Below are 20,947 nucleotides of genomic sequence, written 5' to 3' on the forward strand. Positions count from 1 at the left end.
CCTCAAGAGATTTTCAAGCTGTGCTCAGAAGAGCTGCCAGAAGGATAGGAAAGCCTTCATAACAAGAACAGGGCTAATAGCAGAACGTTTTTATGAGTACTAGATGAGAGAAAAGAACTGTCAGGGAGTCTGTGTGCTTACCAAAGCATGTGTATCATCTGCATTCCTACATTAGAAGCAGGAATATTGAGTGGCCTCAACACGCATGCAGTCAACTCTGTATAACAAGAAACATTTCTAGATTAAAAGAATCTGTACTCTTCTTTACAAGGATTATTACACTGAGCATGTACATGAATTAAGGCAGGGACAAATGTCATACTCCCAGACAAAAGCACCCCATTCTGACTGAATTTACTCCAATTCTAATGTTGATCAAACTCATGTAGATGAAGCATTCCTCTTCCATTCAGGCAACTATTCCAGAGATATTATTTAGAGAGGGAGGTTTACAGAGTAAATGACCAACTCAAGGTCTTTGAAATAACTTCCTGGGCCAAAGCTTGCAATCACATTTTGCAGTTATGATGCAGAGAGATAAAAGAATGTGTTCAATAAAAAAGCCACTCTGCTAGTGCTAGGTAAGTAATGTACAATGTTCTTTTTCTTTATCTGTCTTTCTAACCCTAAAAAACAGTGGACAGGAAAAAATGTTTGTTCTTTTGATTAAACTCTAAAAAAGCATGAATCTTACCAGGTTTCACTGTTCCCAGTTGCAACAGAAGCCAGGAAGCTGCACTTCTGGACAGGACAGCAAACGTAAATAAATAGCAACTACGCCATATGGGCTTTATACAACAGCAAAGTAGATGTGGCAGTGATTTTCTGAAGTTCTTGTGACTCAAATACTTCTTCTCTAAGTGTCAGATCTGTTTGGAGGTTTAGCAAGAAAATAATTCCTTTACTATCAACTCAAAGGGATATCCCTGAAAATGGAGTGTTTGGGCCTTCAAACTACATATTAAGGTGCATAAAATAGGAACTGTGGCACCAGGAAATCCCTCCTTGATGATTATGAGTCATTTAGCATTCTCTTTTGTTTTTCATGAAAATGTACAAAGTCTAGGCTTTTAAACAGAAACATAGGAAGTTCTCATACCAGTTTTAAGAGGATTCTCACTCTAAAATAATCAAAAGAAAAAGAGAAATTTTTGGCATTGCTGCATCTGTGCAGATTCACAATTGCTAGAAAGTGTCCATTCACTCAGATCAGTGTTTTCTTAAGAGGAAAATCAAACAAAAACATCTTTGATAAATAAAAACTCAGTTAGGCCTCATATATTTGCTAAGCATAATTTTTACCTTCTGTGTGTCCACTATTTGCTTATTAATGTGGCCTACTAGGTAGAGGGAGACTAAAGAGCTCATCACTGTTCTTCCAAGGATCTTATGTTTGTAAGCTGAACAGCTCATTGACACATCAATCATATTTCAGTAAGCAATGCAGCAAATGCTGGGGACACTGGGGACATGGGAATTGAAGATTCATAATGTATCAAGATACAGAGCCTTTAATTATTAGCATCCACATCCCATACAGAGTGGTACATATGCTGGGCTTTTCATACTCATGCTGCCATTAGGACTATTACTCATAATGCAGAAGTTTATGTCTCCACTACAGCAAACATCCTTGCCCACAGATAAAAAGATGAGCTGGGCCATAGACTACACCAAGGTCCTTCTCTCAGTGCCAAAACAAGGCATGATTCTGGTCTCTTTGTCACCTATGAAAAATGCAATTAAGCCCACTGAGTTGAATAGAGACCGTTTAGTATAAAAGGAGATCAGCTTCTGGTCCAGTAGGAGGAAAAATGATGTATGACTAGGAATGCAGGAATCTCAGAGCACACTGGTTTATCAGATAGCATTTACTTTAAAAACAGAAGTAAGCATTTCAGCTAACAAGTAATTGTTGTTCAACCAGAATGATCCTGTGCTCAGCGTAGTTGAAGTCCCTATTTTTGCAGTTGTATTTTAATTTGGACCTTGTGGACAGTGTGTTCGATGACTGTGGATGTTTCCAGGAAGAAAGAATCACAAAACATAATGTTACTTGCATTTCTGTTGGGTACCTCTTCTGTTTGACTAAACAGGAAACTGCTGCCACTGGGAGACACGTAACCAAATATTCTAGCTCTCAACACAACAAACTGGTCCCTGGTGAAGGGTGGCACATGACAAGGCTCCTCCCAATCAGGCTGCATTTCCTTTGCTAACTAAGCTCAAGTACTAGATAGCTGGATATATTTCTTGCCATTCTCCTTTCTCTAGTCACCTAGGTTAAAAAGCAACAGAAAGAAGTACTATTTGAGTGCTAAACCCAGCACATTTTTGGTTTATCCACCTGCATTGTGAATGTGTTACCAAATGTCTCATGTCTGAACAGAAGTGGACAAAAGATTTAGCTCGCCAGGAGAAATAGTTTGAGAACAGTGTTAAGAAGCTTGCATATTTTAAAGGCTTAAGGAAGTAGTTTCATTATTGTGCCTGACTTCCATTACTCCTCAATAGTGGTCAAGAAATTTCATCTGGTTACTCTGGTACTGAGCTTAATTTGTGCAGTAGGCGGCTAGCTATTTTTAAGTAGCAGATATTTCTGCATGGCAAGAAGGGAAATTAAGGAAGAAAATTAGCCCATAATGTTCTTTTCTATCCAGTTAATATGATCCACATGTATTGTCCTATTACGGATAATTCTAACATGCAATTTAGTGGGCTGCACTGTCAATGCATCCTGCCACTCTGCCAGAGAAAACAGCCCAAATCCCCCATAGACAGAGCTGATGAAGGCAGGGTATCTCCAGGAGAGCAGACCCATCTGAGCAGCTTCTGCCATGAGGGAAGGTGGGAAGAGAGAGGCAGGAGCTGTTTCAGAAATCAAAAATTATCTGCCAAGCAGAGCTGCTAAGCAAACAATGAGGGAAACCAGTGATAAGCAACGATGAGGGGAAAATGAGGGCCACCCCACATAGCCCTCCATCACAAGAAGGGAAAAGCAGCAATGTCCCATTTGCAGATTCAAAAGGGCCTACCCCTTGCAGGTGGCAGGCAACCTGACCACCACAACACACACTTCTGGCTGCCACTGCTGATGCTTCCTGATGTTACTTTGATGGGAAGGCCCCATGCCATGCTCTCCAATGCAATCTGCTCCATCAAAAACAGGTGGTACTAGCCTCAGAGTGCTTCACCTAAGTGTTCAACTTAACCTGAGGTGTTGCCATTCCCAACATTGCTTGAACATGAGAGCTGCTAAATAAAGACAAGTGCTTTGGGAACAGTGTTGGTGACTCACGCTTTGACCCACTTTCTCCTCCCAGCGACGGCTCACGGTGCCAGGCACTCTGCAGAGGCCAAGCTTCGGAGGAGAGAGAGGCACAGCCAGGTCCTGCTACAGACTGCCTGCGCCTACGTGGACTGGCTGTAGCTATGCAGATGTGCCACGCTGCTCTCATCACCCCTCACATTTTTAAGCATGCTAAATTTATGCCTGTGCCATGTAGCTGATTGTATATTAAGCCCGTATATTTGACACATACAGTGTTATATTAAGCTTGGCTGATGAACACAGGCTCTAAAAAGCTGGAAAAATGTCTTCTGTAACCGTGTCAGACAATTAGTACATCTTCTCTTTTTCCACATCTGATTATTTTTTATATTGCATTCTTGAAGATGACATACAGCACAATACAAGGAGGAAGATCTCAAATTTGCTCAGTGCCTTTGCACTTTCAGGTTCCACTCTGTGTAGGCAGACAAGGAGAAAATAATTGGTGATAAATGTAAAGCTAGATACAAGCAGAGCAAAACTCTGAAAAAACTCATAAAACAAAGCAGGGAGTTTGGATCACTTAGCAGGCTGGGGAAGATGGTGGTGGCTTTTTGGACTTGTCTGTCTGGCTTCTGGGATGGGCTTTTTGATCTTCTGTTCAGGAATTTCATCCTGACTAACTAGTATCATGAATCTGGAGTTAAGCATTCACATGACATACCTAGAGGAATATATTTCTCATTTCTAATGAGCAAGAGGCTTTACATGTCAACACCACAATTGAAAGGACACTTTTTGGAGCTCCATCTGAGGACAAAGTGTCTGTATAGGCATAACCACTAAGATTAAGTACTTTCTCTATGTTATGCCTGTGATAGGCTAGAGCCAACCCAGCCACCAGCTAATCCAAAGCTGGAAATTCTTATCTAGTAATATTTCCATTCTTGTCTCAATTGGAGAAAATATACTTAATTCTCCCCCTTAAAACAAAAGGGTTTAAAAGGGTTGTGTCTATCACATTCTGCGGTGTGTACCATAGCTACCACAAATTAACAGCTACAGTTTGATCCCAGAAGCCCTATTTCAGTGCTTCCTCAAAAACAGAGCAGCCACTTTAGCATCCATGCAGGTGAAAAACACCACCTAAAAGGAAAAGAGATTATTGGTCTAATTAGCATTATGGGTGATTTTGTAGTTAGCGATGAGAGTCCACACTGAATCAGTGCTCCGTGCTACTTTAGAGTGGTAAACACTGAGGGCACCCAAGCTTCACTAACATAAATGTAATAGTGAGGTGCTCAGCAACTCGCAGAACCACGATCCCCTATAAACCTAGTTCTGACCTCTTTTTTCACCCTGTGCTCATGGATTTGGTGAGGCAGTTCACTAACCTGCCTCAGAGCCATGAAGGCTGTGATATTAGTACACAGGCAAGGCAGTTTCTGCAAAGGGGAAGAAAATGAGGAGGACTGCAAGGGTCTGGCAGGAAAAAAAGGGGATCTACTTGAAAGGAAAAAGAGAAAGGAGACACTGTAAGCTGAGGCACTCACATTTGAAAAGATCGGTGGATCGAACCGTTAGGGAATATTTTGATGGCTGCAAAACAGCAGGTCATTTCAGCTAGAGAGTCCTCAGCTCAGAGCAGAATTTGGCACATCTCAAGGCCTGACAACATGATTTGGTCCACCAGAGCCCAACAAGATCTTCCCTGTGAAAAACTCATGGATTGCCCAAGACAGGCACAGCTTAAGTGTTTATATGCTGCTTTCAGTTGTTCATGGCACCAGTTCAGTTACCTGACCTATAGGTCACAGACCTATAGGATTTTAAGGGAGACAGATGTATGCTCTTCCATTCATTCTTCCTGAGGTTGAATTACAGCAGATAACAGAGAATGAAGTACTATTCTGGGCACCACTAAAGGAATGTCAAGAATTTTTTTTTTTTAATTGCATATTCGAAGGTCATGAACATTTCTTTCTAGCACACATACCCAGTGTTACAGATCTCAACCTGACAGCTTAGTTAGTTCAAGCTGTAAAGATTCATACTCCCTGCTTGGGAGGTCCCTGACCAAGGCTAGGACATCAACCCTCTCCATTAGTTTTCTCCAGAGCATAGAGAGCCTCAGCAGCAGATTGCATTCACATTTAATGATAGTGCAACCACTAGAGCCAGAGTCTGCACCACTGGAACCTGAAACAAAGATCAAAAGGCTCCCCCCACAATTCAGCTGTATGAGAATATTTTCCTCCTCCCCCCAAGTTTTCCTTCTCTGTCAAGTCTTTGTAGTTAATTAAAAAATATATTATTTGGGGTTGAGGGGGAGGTTTGTCATACCAGCTAGTTCTCAGACTGACAGAGGGAACAGGTAACTAGCAAGGCCAGGACATGGTGGCCAGCAGTACTCTTCAGAAAAGACTCTTTAAGGTGTCCAGCTGTTGCTGAAAATGGTATGCTGTGCTCCTCAGCACAGCTGAAACAACACCTTAGCTCCCGATTCTGCTGCTGGCAGTAGGCATCAAGTCACTCTCACACAACAGGGACATCAGCACTGGGCCTTAAGTGGAAAGTTATCTCTCCTCTAATCATTCTCTCACTTAACAGCCCAGGTCCCCAGTTTCACTCGCTCGAAGTGCAGCCCAGCCATCTTCAGACTATTTCACTCAGCCCTGGCCACTCACCTCCAGTGTAAGCAGCCACATATCACCCTCGGCGCACCTCCCCTTTTCTACTGTCAAAACTTTCCCCAGGCAAGTACACATCCTGGAGAACCATGACAGTGATGCACCTCCTGGCGTCTGCCACTCCCACCACTCACAGTCCTTGATGGCACTTCTTGTGAGTGAAGGAAGGACAGGATTGTGGAAATAGGAATCTTTCTCCCTTGAGCTTTTACCCCTCCTGGGAAAACTGCATGCTTGATCACCTCCCTGAAATGCCTGTACACCAATGCACGCAGCATGGGGAACAAACAGGAAGAACTAGAGATATGTGTGCGGTTGCAGGGCCATGATCTCATTGCCATTACAGAGACATGGTGGGATAGCTCGCATGACTGGAGTGCTGTCATGGATGGCTACGTGCTTTTTAGGAAGGACAGACCAGGAAAGCGAGGTGGTGGAGTTGCTCTTTAGGTGAGAGAGCAACTGGAATGTATTGAGCTGTGCCTAGGGGTGGATGAAGAGCGAGTCGAGAGCTTATGGGTAAGGATTAAAGGGCAGACTAGCATGGGTGACACTGTTGTGGGTGTTTACTACAGGCCACCTGATCAGGAAGAGGAAGTTGATGAGGCCTTCTACAGACAGCTGGCAGTAGCCTCACGATCCCAGGCCCTGGTTCTCATGGGGGACTTCAACCACCCCGATATCTGCTGGAGAGACAACACAGCTAGGCACAAACACTCCTGGAGGTTCCTGCAGAGCATTGGTGACAACTTCATGACACAGGTGGTGGAGGAGCCAACAAGGAGAGGTGTGCTGCTGGACCTCGTACTAACAAACAAAGAAGGACTGGTTGGAGATGTGAAGGTCGGGGGCAGCCTTGGGGGCAGTGACTATGAGATGGTGGAGTTCAGGATGCTGCGAGGAGGAGGCAGGGCAATAAGCAGGATCGCAACCCTGGACTTCAGGAGAGCAAACTTTGGCCTCTTCAGGGACCTACTTGGAGGAATCCCATGGGTTAGGGCCCTAGAAGGAAGGGGCGTTCAAGAGAGCTGGTTAATATTCAAGCATCGCTTCCTCCAGGCTCAAGAGCGGTGCATCCCTATGAGTAGGAAGTCAAGCAAAGGAGGTAGGAGACCTGCATGGATGAGCAAGGAGCTCCTGGCAAAACTCAACCAGAAGAAGGAAGTATACAGAAAGTGGAAAGGGGGACAGGCCACTTGGGAGGAATACAGGAACATTGTCAGAGTATGCAGGGATGCGACGAGGAAGGCTAAGGCCCGTTTGGAATTAAATCTGGCAAGAGATGTCAAGGACAGCAAGAAGGGCTTCTTCAAATACATCAGTAGCAAGAGGAAGACTAGGGAAAATGTGGGCCCTTTGCTGAATGGGGTGGGTGCCCTGGTGACGAAGGATGCAGAGAAGGCAGAGTTACTGAATGCCTTCTTTGCTTCAGTCTTTCCTGCTCAGGCCAGCCCTCAGGACTCGCAGATGCTGGAGACAAGACAGAAAGTCTGGAGGAAGGAAGACTTCCCCTTGGTTGAGGAGGAGTGGGTTAGAGATCATTTAAGCAAACTTGACACCCACAAATCCATGGGCCCTGATGGGATGCACCCACGAGTGCTGAGGGAGCTGGCGGATGTTATTGCTAAGCCACTCTCCATCATCTTTGAAAGGTCATGGAGGACAGGAGAGGTGCCCGAGGACTGGAAGAAAGCCAATGTCACCCCAGTCTTCAAAAAGGGCAAGAAGGAGGACCCAGGGAACTACAGGCCAGTCAGCCTCACCTCCATCCCTGGAAAGGTGATGGAGCAGCTCATCCTGGAGGCCATCTCCAAGCATGTGGAGGACAAGAAGGTGATCAGGAGTAGTCAGCATGGCTTCACCAAGGGGAAATCATACTCAACCAATCTGATAGCCTTCTGTGCTGGAATGGCTGGCTGGGTAGATGAGGGGAGAGCAGTGGATGTTGTCTACCTAGACTTCAGGAAGGCTTTTGACACTGTCTCCCATAACATCCTCATAGGTGAGCTCAGGAAGTGTGGGTTAGACGAGTGGACAGTGAGGTGGATTGAGAACTGGCTGGCTGGCAGAGCTCAGAGAGTTGTGATCAGTGGCAGAGTCTAGTTGGAGGCCTGTAGCTAGCAGTGTCCCCCAGGGGTCAGTCCTGGGTCCAGTCTTGTTCAACTTCTTCATCAATGACCTGGGTGAAGGGACAGAGCGCACCCTCAGCAAGTTTGCTGATGATACAAAACTGGGAGGAGTGGCTGATACACCAGAGGGCTGTGCTGCCATTCAGAGAGACCTGGAGAGGTGGGCAGAAGCTGGAGAGGTGGGCAGAGAGGAACCTCCTGAAGTTCAACAAAGGCAAGTGCAGGGTCCTGCACCTGGGGAGGAATAACCCCATGCACCAGGACAGGTTGGGGGTTGACCTGCTGGAAAGCAGCTCTGCGGAGAAGGAGCTGGGAGTGCTGGTGGACACCAAGTTAAGCATGAGGCAGCAATGTGCCCTTGTGGCCAAGAAGGCCAATGGTCTCCTGGAGGGGTGCATCAGGAAGAGTGTTGCCAGCAGGTCGAAGGAGGTGATTCTCCCCCTCTACTCAGCCCTGGTGAAGCCACATCTGGAGTAGTGTGTCCAGTTCTGGGCTCCCCAGTACAAGAGGGATGTGGCACTACTGGAGTGAGTCCAGCGAAGGGCCACAAAGATGATTAGGGGACTGGAGCATCTCTCTTATGAGGAAAGACTGACAGAGCTGGGCCTGTTTAGCCTGGGGAAGAGAAGACTGAGAGGGGATCTTATCAATGTGTACAAGTATCTGAAGGGAGGGTGTCGAGAGGATGGGACCAGGCTCTTTTCAGTGGTGCCGAGTGACAGGACGCGAGGCAACGGGCACAAACTGAAACACAGACGCTTCCATCTGAACATGAGGAAAAACTTTTTCACTGTGAGGGTGACAGAGCACTGGAATAGGTTGCCCAGAGAGGTTGTGGAGTCTCCTTCTCTGGAGATATTCAAAAGCCGCCTGGACATGATCCTGTGCAACGTGCTCTAGGTGACCCTGCTTGAGCAGGGGGGTTGGACTAGATGATCTCCAGAGGTTCCTTCCAACCTCAGCGATTCTGTGTCTTTGATTCTGTGAGCTACCTCTGAAAGCAGGAGGATCTTCTCAATGTAGAAGAGCTCAGAAAAGACTCACTGTGAGGGGTTCCTGTCCAGTTTGGTACAATCCCTTCCACTATGTTGATCTTCCCTTTGCCTTCAAACCCTGATCTCTCTTGCTTTCCAAAAATAAGTCTAGAAGCAAAAGGATTCAGGTTCTGCAATTTAAGAAAAAACAAAAAACAAAAAAACAGCCCATTTAGATTGAGTGAGCCCAACAGTGCCTCTGCTAGTGAAAAAGGACAAGTCATCTTTGGATGGCTTGTAAACAGAACATGAGCTGGCAAATACTTAGCATTTGTTGTGCTTATCAATCTTTGCCTCTTATGCAATCATAGCCTCACAGCAGCTTTGTATGTACTTTCTGCTAAACTTAGGTATATTAATACTAATGTTAGTACATGGGTTGATGGGAGCAGGACTTGGCCTTTAGTACCCTGAAATACTGAAGATATTATTATAGTGACAGATATTATTCCCCATTCCATCTCTAAGTATAAGAAACACCTCCTGTCTAATTACTTTCCAGATCTACATACAGTCAAATGAACAGAGACAGTGTTTGTCTGGTTTTTTTATAACTTCCTCTCGCCCTATGAAGTATAACCCATTCCTGGGACCAACAGGGCATACTCCACTCACTTAGTTTGCAGGTCACAAGCATTGGTGGCACCTCAGTCTCTATCTGTGAGATGGACATTTGTCTTTCAGAGGACAGAAATATTTATCCTAAAGTATTTGGAACATCATTAATAAAAATCTGTGTGAAATTTAATGGCCTCTGCTATACCAGGCAATCCCATAGTACATTTTTGACCATTTCTCTGAAATCGATGTATTTTACTTAAGATTAACTTTCATTGATCAAGGTAGGTTTTCACACACACTTATTAGATACAACCTTTTGGCTTTTTTCTTTATGCAGAGCCTGAGCAGAAAACATGGCTGTGATGTTTGCCCACAGTATGGATAACAACAACACTCCTTTTGTTCTCCCTACATCATTGCTCCTGCTGCAGAACATCAGCTACCCTGAAACCTTGATCCCTCCTGTTAGCCACGAGATGACAGAATCAGGCAAGGAGGCCAGGTCAAACAGGAACCATACTGTCTTGCAGTATGATCTGAGGCCAGGGGAAATCATAGCAGCCAGCATGATTTTTGGAGTATTGTGGCTGTTTTCCATCTTTGGAAACTCCCTTGTTTGCTTAGTGATCCACAGGAGCAGGAGGACACAGTCAACCACCAACTACTTTGTTGTCTCCATGGCTTGTGCAGACCTTCTCATCAGTGTGGCAAGCGCACCGTTCGTGCTGCTCCAGTTTACATCGGGCAAGTGGATGCTGGGAAACGTGATGTGCAAGCTGGTAAGGTACATACAATATCTCACCCCTGGAGTCCAGATATATGTGCTTCTCTCCATATGTGTGGATCGATTCTACACTATTGTCTACCCCCTGAGCTTCAAAGTGTCGAGAGAGAAAGCCAAGAAAATGATTGTAGCATCTTGGATTTTTGATGCTGCATTTGCATCTCCAGCTTTCTTTTTCTATGGCTCCAAGTGGGATGACCATTGCAACTTTTTTCTCCCAAATTCTTGGGAGGGAGCCATCTACAGTATCATCTACCTCCTTGTGGTGTTTTTGATCCCATCCATTCTCATTATCCTATTCTACCAGAAAGTCATCAAGTACATTTGGAGAATAGGCACTGATGGCAGGACTGTCAGGAGGACAATGAATATTGTTCCAAGGACAAAAGTGAAAACCATCAAGATGTTCCTAATGTTAAATTTACTGTTTCTTCTCTCCTGGATCCCTTTTTATGTGGTACAGCTGTGGCACCCACACGAAAAAGACTACAGAAAGAGTTCTTTGGTTTTCATGGCTATCACGTGGATCTCTTTTAGCTCTTCAGCCTCTAAGCCAACCCTATACTCAGTGTATAATGCAAACTTCAGAAGAGGGATGAAAGAAACTTTTTGCATGTCCTCCATGAAATGCTACAGAAGCAATGCATACACCATCACCACCAGTTCAAGGATAGCCAAAAAAAATTACGTTGGGATCTCAGAAATCCCAGCGCCAGCCAAAACTGTAACCAAAGACTCGATATATGATTCATTTGACAGAGAAGCAAAGGAAAAAAAGCTTGCCTGGCCTATTCATTCAAACCCTCCAAACACATTTGTCTAATTGGCTTAATTGCTTTGAAAAATGATTATGCATCACCAGAACAAAGAGCTTTATCTCCTTTCTGAAGAAATGTATATTTACATATTTTTAACACAACTTTTAGGGAGGAAAAAAAGATGTTTTATTTTATTAAATGCTTTGATTTTGATGTATCTAGTCTATTTAATTTTACTTACATTCTGCTTTTTGAAACTACTGTCCCTGAATCATGAGCATTTTTTTTTTTATAAAAGAGAAAGCTCTTACAATGTCTGTATGTAGTAAAAAGGGGAAAGAAAAAACACTGCTTTTTTAATTACTGTACTTTGGCCACCATGTATAAATGCATAAATCCACCCAAATCCATCTATACTTCCTTTTATTATATCCTTATGGATACTGTTGCACTGTGGTTTACTTTCTTATTCAGACCGCGTGTGTAGGACTTTTGTATGTGGGCAATCCTGGCATAGCTCTAAGGCCTTTGAAAGCAGTGGTAAAATTCCCACTGCTTCTGTAGGGTCAGCATTAGGTCAGTGCTGAATGCTTTTGTATATTCTGTGTTGCACTGTCAAAGAGGTCTTGTGGTACCAACTGTCTGAGAAAAACCCTCCCCACTGTCTTGCTCACCCAGGCTCCTCTCTACCTGCATCTGTGCCCAGCCTGAGATAGCCTCTCGGCACTGCCTAAAAAACCTGACTGCCCAAAGGCAGATAGCTGCAGCAGGAGACGGGGAACTGTGTGATCCATCCTCATCAGCAATATTCCTCAAGGGACAGCTAAGTGCTGTGTGAAATCCCAGAATTACATCCTTGGCAGTTGGCAGGTGATTTAATTTCTTGCCAAAATGCGAAGAACAAAATCCCAAGGCTGGCTCGGGAGCTGCTCAGCTGATAGCACACTTTGCCCAGCCTTATGTCCAATAGCTCTGTCTTGGGTCCATTAACCCAGAGTATTTACCCTTGGGGTGACTTTTTTTGCTCCGTCTGGGATATGTATCTACTCCGATCATTAGGACTGGGTAACAACACCCTTGGTTATCTACCAAGAATTACAGAAATAGATCATTAAATCCACAGGAGAACAATGAAGTTCCTTTTTTAAAAAAACAATTCAACCTGAAACAAACATTTTTTCCCCTCATGTAGTTATCAAACTCATTAATAAGAATCAGGCCACTTTTGTATATGGAATATTGATTTTTTTTCTTTTAATTCAAGTAGTATTGACCAGTAGTACAGTTAGCAAGCCCCAGAGAGCACAGACAACTAGTTATCCACAAAACAAGAACAGCACAAGAAGACGGTTAGTGAATTCCCCTACACTTGCAGCATCACCGTGCTCCTGTGAACTGGGAATCTTGTCTGGACCCATAACAGCCCAGTCCAGACCACTGCACTCCACACCCCAGTAACGCTTCCAGTTTTTCTTCTGATAGCATAGACAGTAGAGTCCCATGGGATTCAGACCAGATGTCCATCCAGCCCAGTATCTCGTCTCTGACTGCAGTCAGAAGCTGGAGGACATGGCATAAGAAGCAGGGAAGCTAGAGAGTGGTGTCCTGACTCATCTTTTCAGTTTCTGGCAGTCTCTGCTAAGAATTAATACCCTTCGCAGCATAGGTGCCAGAAAGTGGTGCCTAAGAATCAAGGATCTGACTTCTTATCACTTAAGGATCTTAAGCACTTCTTCCTATTCTATACTTTCTTTAGGACTAGCTCTGAAAGTCAGTAGAATAACAGAGTAAGACCAGTCTGCAAAAGAAAACCAAACCTTAAAATTTTAGGCAGACACTTGGCCGCATTCACAGGTGTCAATAGCCAACCAGTTAGTGGCTTTTTGCCTTCAGCAGAGCTAGAATTTGATTTTAGGTGGTGGTAAGGAGGGGGCATTTGGGACTATATAATACAGTAATGTCCTATGGCAACACATGTACTAAACGTCTGGGGATCCACTGCTTGGGTAAGTGCTCAGAAAAGGTAGAATTCAGGCTTCTGACTAGAGCAGTAACTAACATTATTGCTCCTACACAGTAGGAGTTCATCAGCTGGACTCCCTGGTAAAGTGTTTTGAGATCATTATCTCCTCATCAAACACAGAGGTCATGAGGCACAGAGAAGTGCAGCATCTTACCCAACTTCTTCCAGCAAGCCAGTGGCAGAGCTGGAAATGAACCAAGGACAGGACTTGATTACAAAACTCCATTAGATCTTCCAGCTCTGATTCACTGCTGCCTCATGTTAGTTTTTTGCTGATGTAATTCCACAGAAATCTATCCAGCCTCAGTGGCATCAACCAAGAGAAACAGCCGAGAAAAGGAGGCCCATAGAACTTTCACACCACAGCTACAGATTCAATGCAGGAAACTTGAAATTCTCTTGTTAATCCCCTGGAGCAGCATATTGTGCCTTATTTAATTGGTGAGTTTCTCCAGGAGAGAACATGGAGAAAAAGCAGAGAGGAGAAGGGGAGAAGAGAGTGGTATTTGTCTGTTTTTCAAGATACTGAGACTTAACCTCTCGGTTCTGCACTTCACAAGCTACATCTGTTCTGTACACTCTCTGTATCGCACCCGCTGTGAATGGAGCTGCACAGCAAACAGCTTGATGTGGTTCGCATAACTTTCCATTGATTTCTTTTCCAAGTACTGGTTCTTCCTTGCCTTGAGGCAATGCATATTTTTTGCATCCACAACATCCTTTGTCATGGAGTTCCACAGGTTTTCTATCCCTCCTATGAAGAACCACCTCCTCTAGATCTTCTGTTGGGAAAGATGGTGAATCCCTATCCACTCCCTCTATGTCAGTCATGGTTTTGGAGACTTCTATCATATATCCTCTTAGTTACTGTTTTCCATTCTGAAGAGTCTCATCCTACTCAGTCATTTCCTGTACCTGGCTCCATCCCATACCAGGCTCTCCTTAAGAGCATACTAACGTAGCAGCCAGGCCAAGGCCAAGCATCCTATGGTCCAGACTACCAGGAGGCATTTCAAAAGATCCTAAAAGCATTGTGGATGCTTTGATCCCAGGCATCAGACCATTCAACAGCCAACTCTGTGGGCAAAAGACAGTGTGCAGGTAACAGATGTCTGTGTGCTTATAACATCCCTCCACATTCTCCTAGTTCAAAATCTCAGGAGCCCTGCTACACGTTTTAAAGAGATGTTCCCAATCACATGCTTTTCAGACAAGAATTATCTTTTTCTTCTGCTTCCACAGCAAACCTGGAACACCTGGGCTCCTGTTCACATGTGAGGCCTGAAAATACTGTAGTAACGAAAGGTAATATAACAAGAGCAGAGAGTACTCTGCACACACCGAGCACACTTGGGTACCTCTGTTTCCAGGCAGCAGGGAGCAGAAGCACATGTGCAGTCGAGCCCCAGATGACCAAAGACTTATCTGAGAGACTCTAAGGCTGGCCAAGTGGTGGGGGAACTCCTTTGGTGAGAAATATCCCTGCATGTATGTCAGAAAGCTTCCTTCCCCTTTTTCTACCACAGTAAGTGTGGTTGTAAAAACTTTTACTGTCTTGAGGATCATTTCCAGTGTAGATTTCACAAATTCAGAAATCCCCAAGAATTAAGGATCTGATATTTCTCACTGAAGTCATTAGCAAAAAAAATCCCACAAATAGGAAGAGGAAGGCCTTAAAAATGAGACAAGACCAATATTTTCTGTGTGACTCACATCCCAAGCAACTTCTTTCTCCCTGAAACATCAGCGTTTACTTAGGTTTTTCTCTGCTGCTTAACTGTCTCTAACACAAGAAAGTCAGATCTAGGGTCTTCACGATTTCGAAGCAAGTCTCAGACCATCAGGGATATTAAAGGAAAATATGACTGTTATAACCATATGCAGGGGCTGCTTCCGTCAGACTTGCTCCATGGCCCAAAACAAAGGGGGAAGAGCGGTAGTCCACCTCTAAGGCACCAAAGCCACATTACAGACTAACAGTCTGCCAGACATCTTTCGAAACCAAAAATGAGTGTTTTTCATACTAATAGGTTCAAAACCACAGACTTCTGTGTAACTTTTCCTCTTTTGAACTTCCCCACCTCCTAGAAGTTGTAAAACTACACAAGCTGGCTAGAAAAAGTCTTTCACTGCCATTATATAATAGGAATAAAATATCACCATTTGGAAAAAGATAGCAGTCTACCCTGAAAACCCAGGTCTAACCAGCATTGCTATTGGGACTGAAGTTTGGGGATTTGTTTTCTTAAACATTTCCACATCAGTAAAAGCCCAGACACAGTTGTATCAGTGTAAGCATGATTCTGCTTGTATAACTTATTTTAGCCAAAACTATATTGGTAAAAATACATTTCTACTATCATAAACTGCATTTAAATCAGGAGGAATTTGCCAGTACAGCTGTCCCTTCACATAGGGTGCATGCTGATAAACCTTTTCTAGTGAAGATAAACCTTTCTAACTTCAACTATCATAAGATGCAGCTTTAGGTATTGTTAAAAAGTTATCCAAAACAATCAAACAAAGATGAATCCTTAAACTGCTAGCTAGCAGACAGATACAGATACCTCAGTCCTAAAAATCAGTCTTCACAACCCAGCACGAGCTAAAGGAACACAGATACGCACCTCATGCCACTGGCAAGTAGAAATCTTTTCCACTGCTCTTACTTTTTTCAAAGTATCAGGTTAAGATAGGTGATGATTCCATCACCAGCCACCATGTAGCTCTCAGTTTGCCAAGGTCCCAGAGGTGTCAGAGACTCAAGAGGAAGATCATACATCATTCAAGCAAGAAATGGAAAACACCATGGGATTTGCTTAATAAATATAAACCAGTATTTCCACACTACTTCACAGTTCCTTATTGCTCACAGACCATTTTAGCAATGTGTGTAACACAATAATAAAATTAATGAGGGATGAGGGAACTTTAGGACTGAAATGAGCAACATGATTCAGTTAAAGGCACCTTTAAGAAACACAGTCTAATGCAGGAAGAGCAGGAAGGCTTACACTTTGGAATTGCTATTACAAATTGTCAAATTATATTCCTCCTTTTTATTTCAGCAGAAAATCAGATTTTCAATTAAAGATACCTAAAATTCATGAAGGAGAGGGGGAAGAAGTGAGAGGAAGAGACACACATCCCTTTGAACTATTTTTCAGACAGCCTCCCAAAGGTGATAGTGAGGGGGTTATCACCAGTAACTGGAGTTAGAAGTTTCCATATGTCCAGTCAAGAATCCCCTGAGTTTTCCAGTCTCCTCAATTCAACCAGCTTCACTTCAGAACTAATTGAGATTGATTTAGGTGCTGGGTTTCCAAGCTGTTGAATGCATGCCATCGATTTTAGCGGAAATTCTGAGTGCTCAGCCTTTCTGAATATCAGATCCTTCCTGTTTAAAAGAAAAAAAAATGGATTTGAAGCATATTAAATCCAGACCTATATGCTTAAAGGAAGGGTTATTAGCCCCTTAAGTGATTCTGTAAGTTCATATGTCTTTATTAGTTGGCCCTTTTCAGACTACCAAATGTTGTGGAATAGGCCATTGTGAATTACATAAGCTTTATTTGAACTGACTTCTAGTAAAACACAACACACCTACTGAAAGATTTTTATGTAAATGTCACCTTCTGGTGAGCAGTCTGAACTAAAATCCAAGGCTGAGTTTTATTCTACACTACTGCTAACACACACAAAGTCTTCTTTCATTTCTCTCAACCAACTGGGTAAAATACAGAAATGGCATACATAGCAGTAATTCCTTTGTGTTCAATGCTGCACTCATTTTAGACCAGCTCTTGATTTGGTCCTACATTTGTAGAGAAAAAAAGAGAAAATTTTACATCATCAATTAATTTAAATTGTCCTTATCTCATGCCTGGCCAGACATTAGCCTTTTCACTGTGTGTACAAGTGTGTGAGTAAGAGCGAAACATTTTTGTTTCCGTGATTTGGGAAGGGGGATGTACAGAAACATTTTCGTTTTCAGTCTGTGTAGAATTAGACAGGATTAGACAATAGAGGTCACAGATCGATGGGCGTAATTGCTTCTCTTAATTCTAAAGGCATGAGAGCACTTCTCACAGGTTTCAGTTCAGTCCTGTAAATTTACTGTCTCCACTGCAATACTTACTCTACAGAGTCCCTCTTCATATTGATCCAAGTACAGGAAGAGCAAAGACTAAGTGATATCCAGTTAGCAAGATTTCAGATTATTTACAAGTTACCTGTAAATGCAGTAGGAGTAGCACTGAGTTTCTTATTAAATCGGGGCACTGTTGGGAGCTGATCTGCTGTGAGGATTTCTGCAGATTCAGAAACAGCTCTTGCCACATTATTGAATTGGTCTTACTAAACCAGGGAGACTTTTTTTAATGAAGTCTTGGGATTTTGCATTTTTTCCTTGAGAAGTGGGATGTTATGAATGTACAAGGGCCTTGACCCTCGTACTAGGAGTTACATTGACTGCACAGGCTTATGGCAGAAAGCATTGAGTTTTCAGAGCTAAATCATGCAGAACCTTAGGACATCAGTGGAAAGTAGCTACCACTTTGATACAAGCCATAAAACAACCAGATAAACATATAAAGAGCTATTTCAAAATACTTCAAGAGAGAGTGACATGGCAAATGGTGGCTCTGGGTAACCCTCCATAAATTGATCTTGAACCTACTTCAATGCCTCTGTAAGTCCCATCAGAGAGCTCCTGTCTTTGGTGGAATAACACATTGTCATTCCAGTACCGCTACACAGTCATTCATCACCCCTGCTTATGGTCTGCCACCCTCATATCCTAATGCTATTACCAGTAAGCTCATGATAGAAAAAGAGTTTGTCATGGCCAAGTTCCTAGTTGTGTCTTCAAAGAGAGTTTCCTGCTTGCTGATCATGTCAACTGTCATAAGAAATTCCTATCAATGTAACAGGATTTGGGGTTTTGTCTTCAAAGGAAATAATACTCTCTTTCCTGTATTAAAAATCTATTCATACTAGTGAGCACTCTTTAATACATTTGAGTATTATATTTCAGGTATGTGATGTTGTTGTGGAAGTTTTTCTTGAGGAAGAACCCTGGAGGACATTACTCCTCCTTGATCCCAAATGACCTGTTCAGTGGTCCTCATAGATTTAGCACCGTTGCAAGAGTGCAAAGGATGTACTTATTGCAGTGGCTTTTGTAGTATGTGCAGAGTGTGTACTGGGCGTACAACACCCCTGACTTTCCACAGTTCCTGTTAGAACTGCACACTTGGAGAAGAAAATTCAGTAGAACCTCATCATTAGCATGCAGAAAGCTACCTGGGAGATGGTACCGCGCTTTAGTCTTCCCACTCTAAACTCTTACTTGGTGAATGTAGAAACAAGAGCCTAACAATTTATCCACCTGCAGCACTGACCTAGAAATAAGAGCATTTCTCACAGAGCACCCACTATGACTTAATCCTTACAGTTAGTACTTTTCCTTGTGATTTCCAAGATTAATGGCATTCTCACCACGGGTTTCAGCATGAATTTCCTCTGAATTTCCCTAAAATCACCCTTTATTTCTCCAAGACTTAAATTTAACAAGGGACAAGAGAGTGGTATACTATATTGAAGAGTCAGTGAAGACACAAACAAGGAAACACACAAGAAACAAACAAATCACTTTGGTGCAACATAACAAATCTCTGATTTAAAAGAAACATAGAACATAATTTACATTAGAACATCCTGTATAACATCATGGGGAGTTTCAAATGACCCTCAATATCTCATAGGAGGTACCTGTAAAGCACCTCCAAAGTGCTGAGCACTTCTACAGTACACAACTCTAACATGTGCAGCCAGAGAGTTTGTGTGAAGGGGTTAGTTACACTCGTCATTTAATCTACATACAGTCTTCAGCTGGTAAAAATTTGGCCTTCAAATTTGATACCACATGAGAAAAATGTTCCAAAGAATATAAGAGAAGAGACTATGCAAGAAATGAATGGCAAATGCTCCATTTCCAAGCCAAAACTTTCAAAATTGAATATTAGGGTTCCAAGCTCACCTGGCTAGACTTTAACCATTCAAACATTCAATTTTAATTTCTATTTTCAGAAACTCCTTTTTCAGTATAGATATTTTAGAGAATATCTCAGAAGTCATAGTTGAGGAAATCATCTGTTTTTCATTTGTTGAGAAATTTATCACACACTATAAATGTATAATACTCTTTGAAGGAAAAACATGTTCCATGCACCAACATAACAGAACTATAAATTTTTAAATCCCAATACAAGTGAGGTTTTGATCTCAGATTTACTACTAAAAAAACACTGTCTTAACTACTCCTTTGTTACATAGAAATCTTCCCTCTTAGATGGATTCTGTCTGGTCAAATTTGATCCAAAATGTAGAAACTAAACCAAAAATCTCCCAGCCCATAAATTCATTCTGGAACTTCTTATCACTAGCCCAATCTGCTGAGGAACCAACACTTATTAAATAGTGTTTGCAGTCAGTCAGTCTCAAAAATGTTTGAATCTATTTGCCACTTCCAACTCAACTTGAAAGAGAAGTCATAAAGCTAATTTAGTTTTGAGAGCTAACATTTGGGAGATGGGTGAAGGAAGGTTGATCAGACTAACCTACCCACCCACATTGGAAAGCAAGAGAACTCCATCATTGCTTTAATACTCTAAGAACAGCCAGCCAGCACGTGCCCTTGCTGACCAGCCGTCTTGCATGTCACTACAGGTCAGCCACAGCACACCTTTCACTTATCCACCAGCAGGGCTCAAGGAGTCAGAGAGGCAGCTGGGCTTACTGGGTGTACAAAAAAGATGAAGACAAAGACCACAAACCCAAAGCAAAACAGACTGTATGGTCTTAACTACTGATGGAACAACTTCCTTTAGCAACATAGTCTAAATCCCTTCTCACATGATTTCACCATGGAAATACTCCTGTAAATTCGATGTAATTTCAGTGTACGAAATCTGCACAAGTATTACATAATATATTGTCATTATTAAAGCAAAAAAGCCAGGTGAATTATATATTCCTGCCTCCTCCAAATCTCAGAGGAAAATAAAATGATCTTAGTGATCTATGAGCTTCTGTATCATTTAAGAGTATGGTCACAAATTATCAGATTGGAGCAGTTTAAGAAGGTCCTGCCTTTCAGATGAGAAACAAAATTGACTCCAAATAGGCCTAGTCCAATCCAAGCCAAAGGAAAATGAGTTTGTGCAAACGTTCCTTCAGTGGCTCTGGCAATATCGGAAAAATTCTTTGACACAGGTAACCATATTTTAATCTTTAAAAGAGGAAGCTAAAATGACACTCCCTGAAAAGAAAACATTGAGTGAGAAAGACAAGAAGGGAGTCCAGGCAGGGGGAGAGCTTGAAACAGCTTGAAACTCTAGATTAATTCTTTGAGTCTACCGAAAAGCAGCTCAAGCTCTGTTTTTTCTTTGGAAGACAGAAGAGGAGTTTGCAGAAGAGGACAAAGGAGAAGAGGACAAATGATTGCTGCCAGGCATAGGCCTCACACTTGATTCTCTCTTGTAGCCTAACCCCCCCTCCCCGCAAGAGATACACTATTAACTGAGTTTTCTCTGCTCCTTGCTATGGTAAAGCTGTGACCACAAAAGTTACCAGTGCACCTTGGAAAGCTCCATATCTGATCTCCATAACAGAAAAGAAACTGGAGTACATCGGTT

The 20,947-nt window shown here is 42.8% G+C and overlaps 2 protein-coding genes across 6 annotated transcripts in view; one reads left to right on the forward strand and one right to left on the reverse strand.

Moving 5' to 3' along the window:
* Window positions 1-20,947, reverse strand: part of CREBL2 (cAMP responsive element binding protein like 2) — a 72,416-nt gene that overhangs the window by 30,619 nt on the left and 20,850 nt on the right. For 2 of the 5 annotated variants that reach the window (XR_001293298.2, XM_013947913.2), the window contains one exon: window positions 16,206-16,647. The exons of 1 other annotated variant lie outside the window; for it this stretch is intronic. Coding sequence is in view for 1 of the 4 variants with exons in the window: in XM_013947913.2 (XP_013803367.1) it covers window positions 16,646-16,647 (2 nt within the window). In the remaining 3 variants the exon portion in view is untranslated. Of the gene's footprint in view, window positions 1-12,490; window positions 12,788-16,205; window positions 16,648-20,947 lie in introns of those variants that run through there. 2 more of the 5 variants (XR_010885630.1, XR_010885629.1) reach the window with 2 other exon arrangements.
* GPR19 (G protein-coupled receptor 19) lies at window positions 10,048-11,292 on the forward strand. Its single transcript, XM_013947911.2, has one exon. The coding sequence runs from the start codon at window positions 10,048-10,050 to the stop codon at window positions 11,290-11,292; it is 1,245 nt and encodes a 414-aa protein (XP_013803365.2).

Source organism: Apteryx mantelli, chromosome 1 (assembly GCF_036417845.1).
Source record: "Apteryx mantelli isolate bAptMan1 chromosome 1, bAptMan1.hap1, whole genome shotgun sequence".
NCBI lineage: Eukaryota > Metazoa > Chordata > Aves > Apterygiformes > Apterygidae > Apteryx > Apteryx mantelli.

Coding starts and splice junctions, on each gene's coding strand:
- GPR19 (XM_013947911.2), top strand. CDS start 10,048: ATGTTTGCCCACAGTATGGATAACAACAACACTCCTTTTGTTCTCCCT.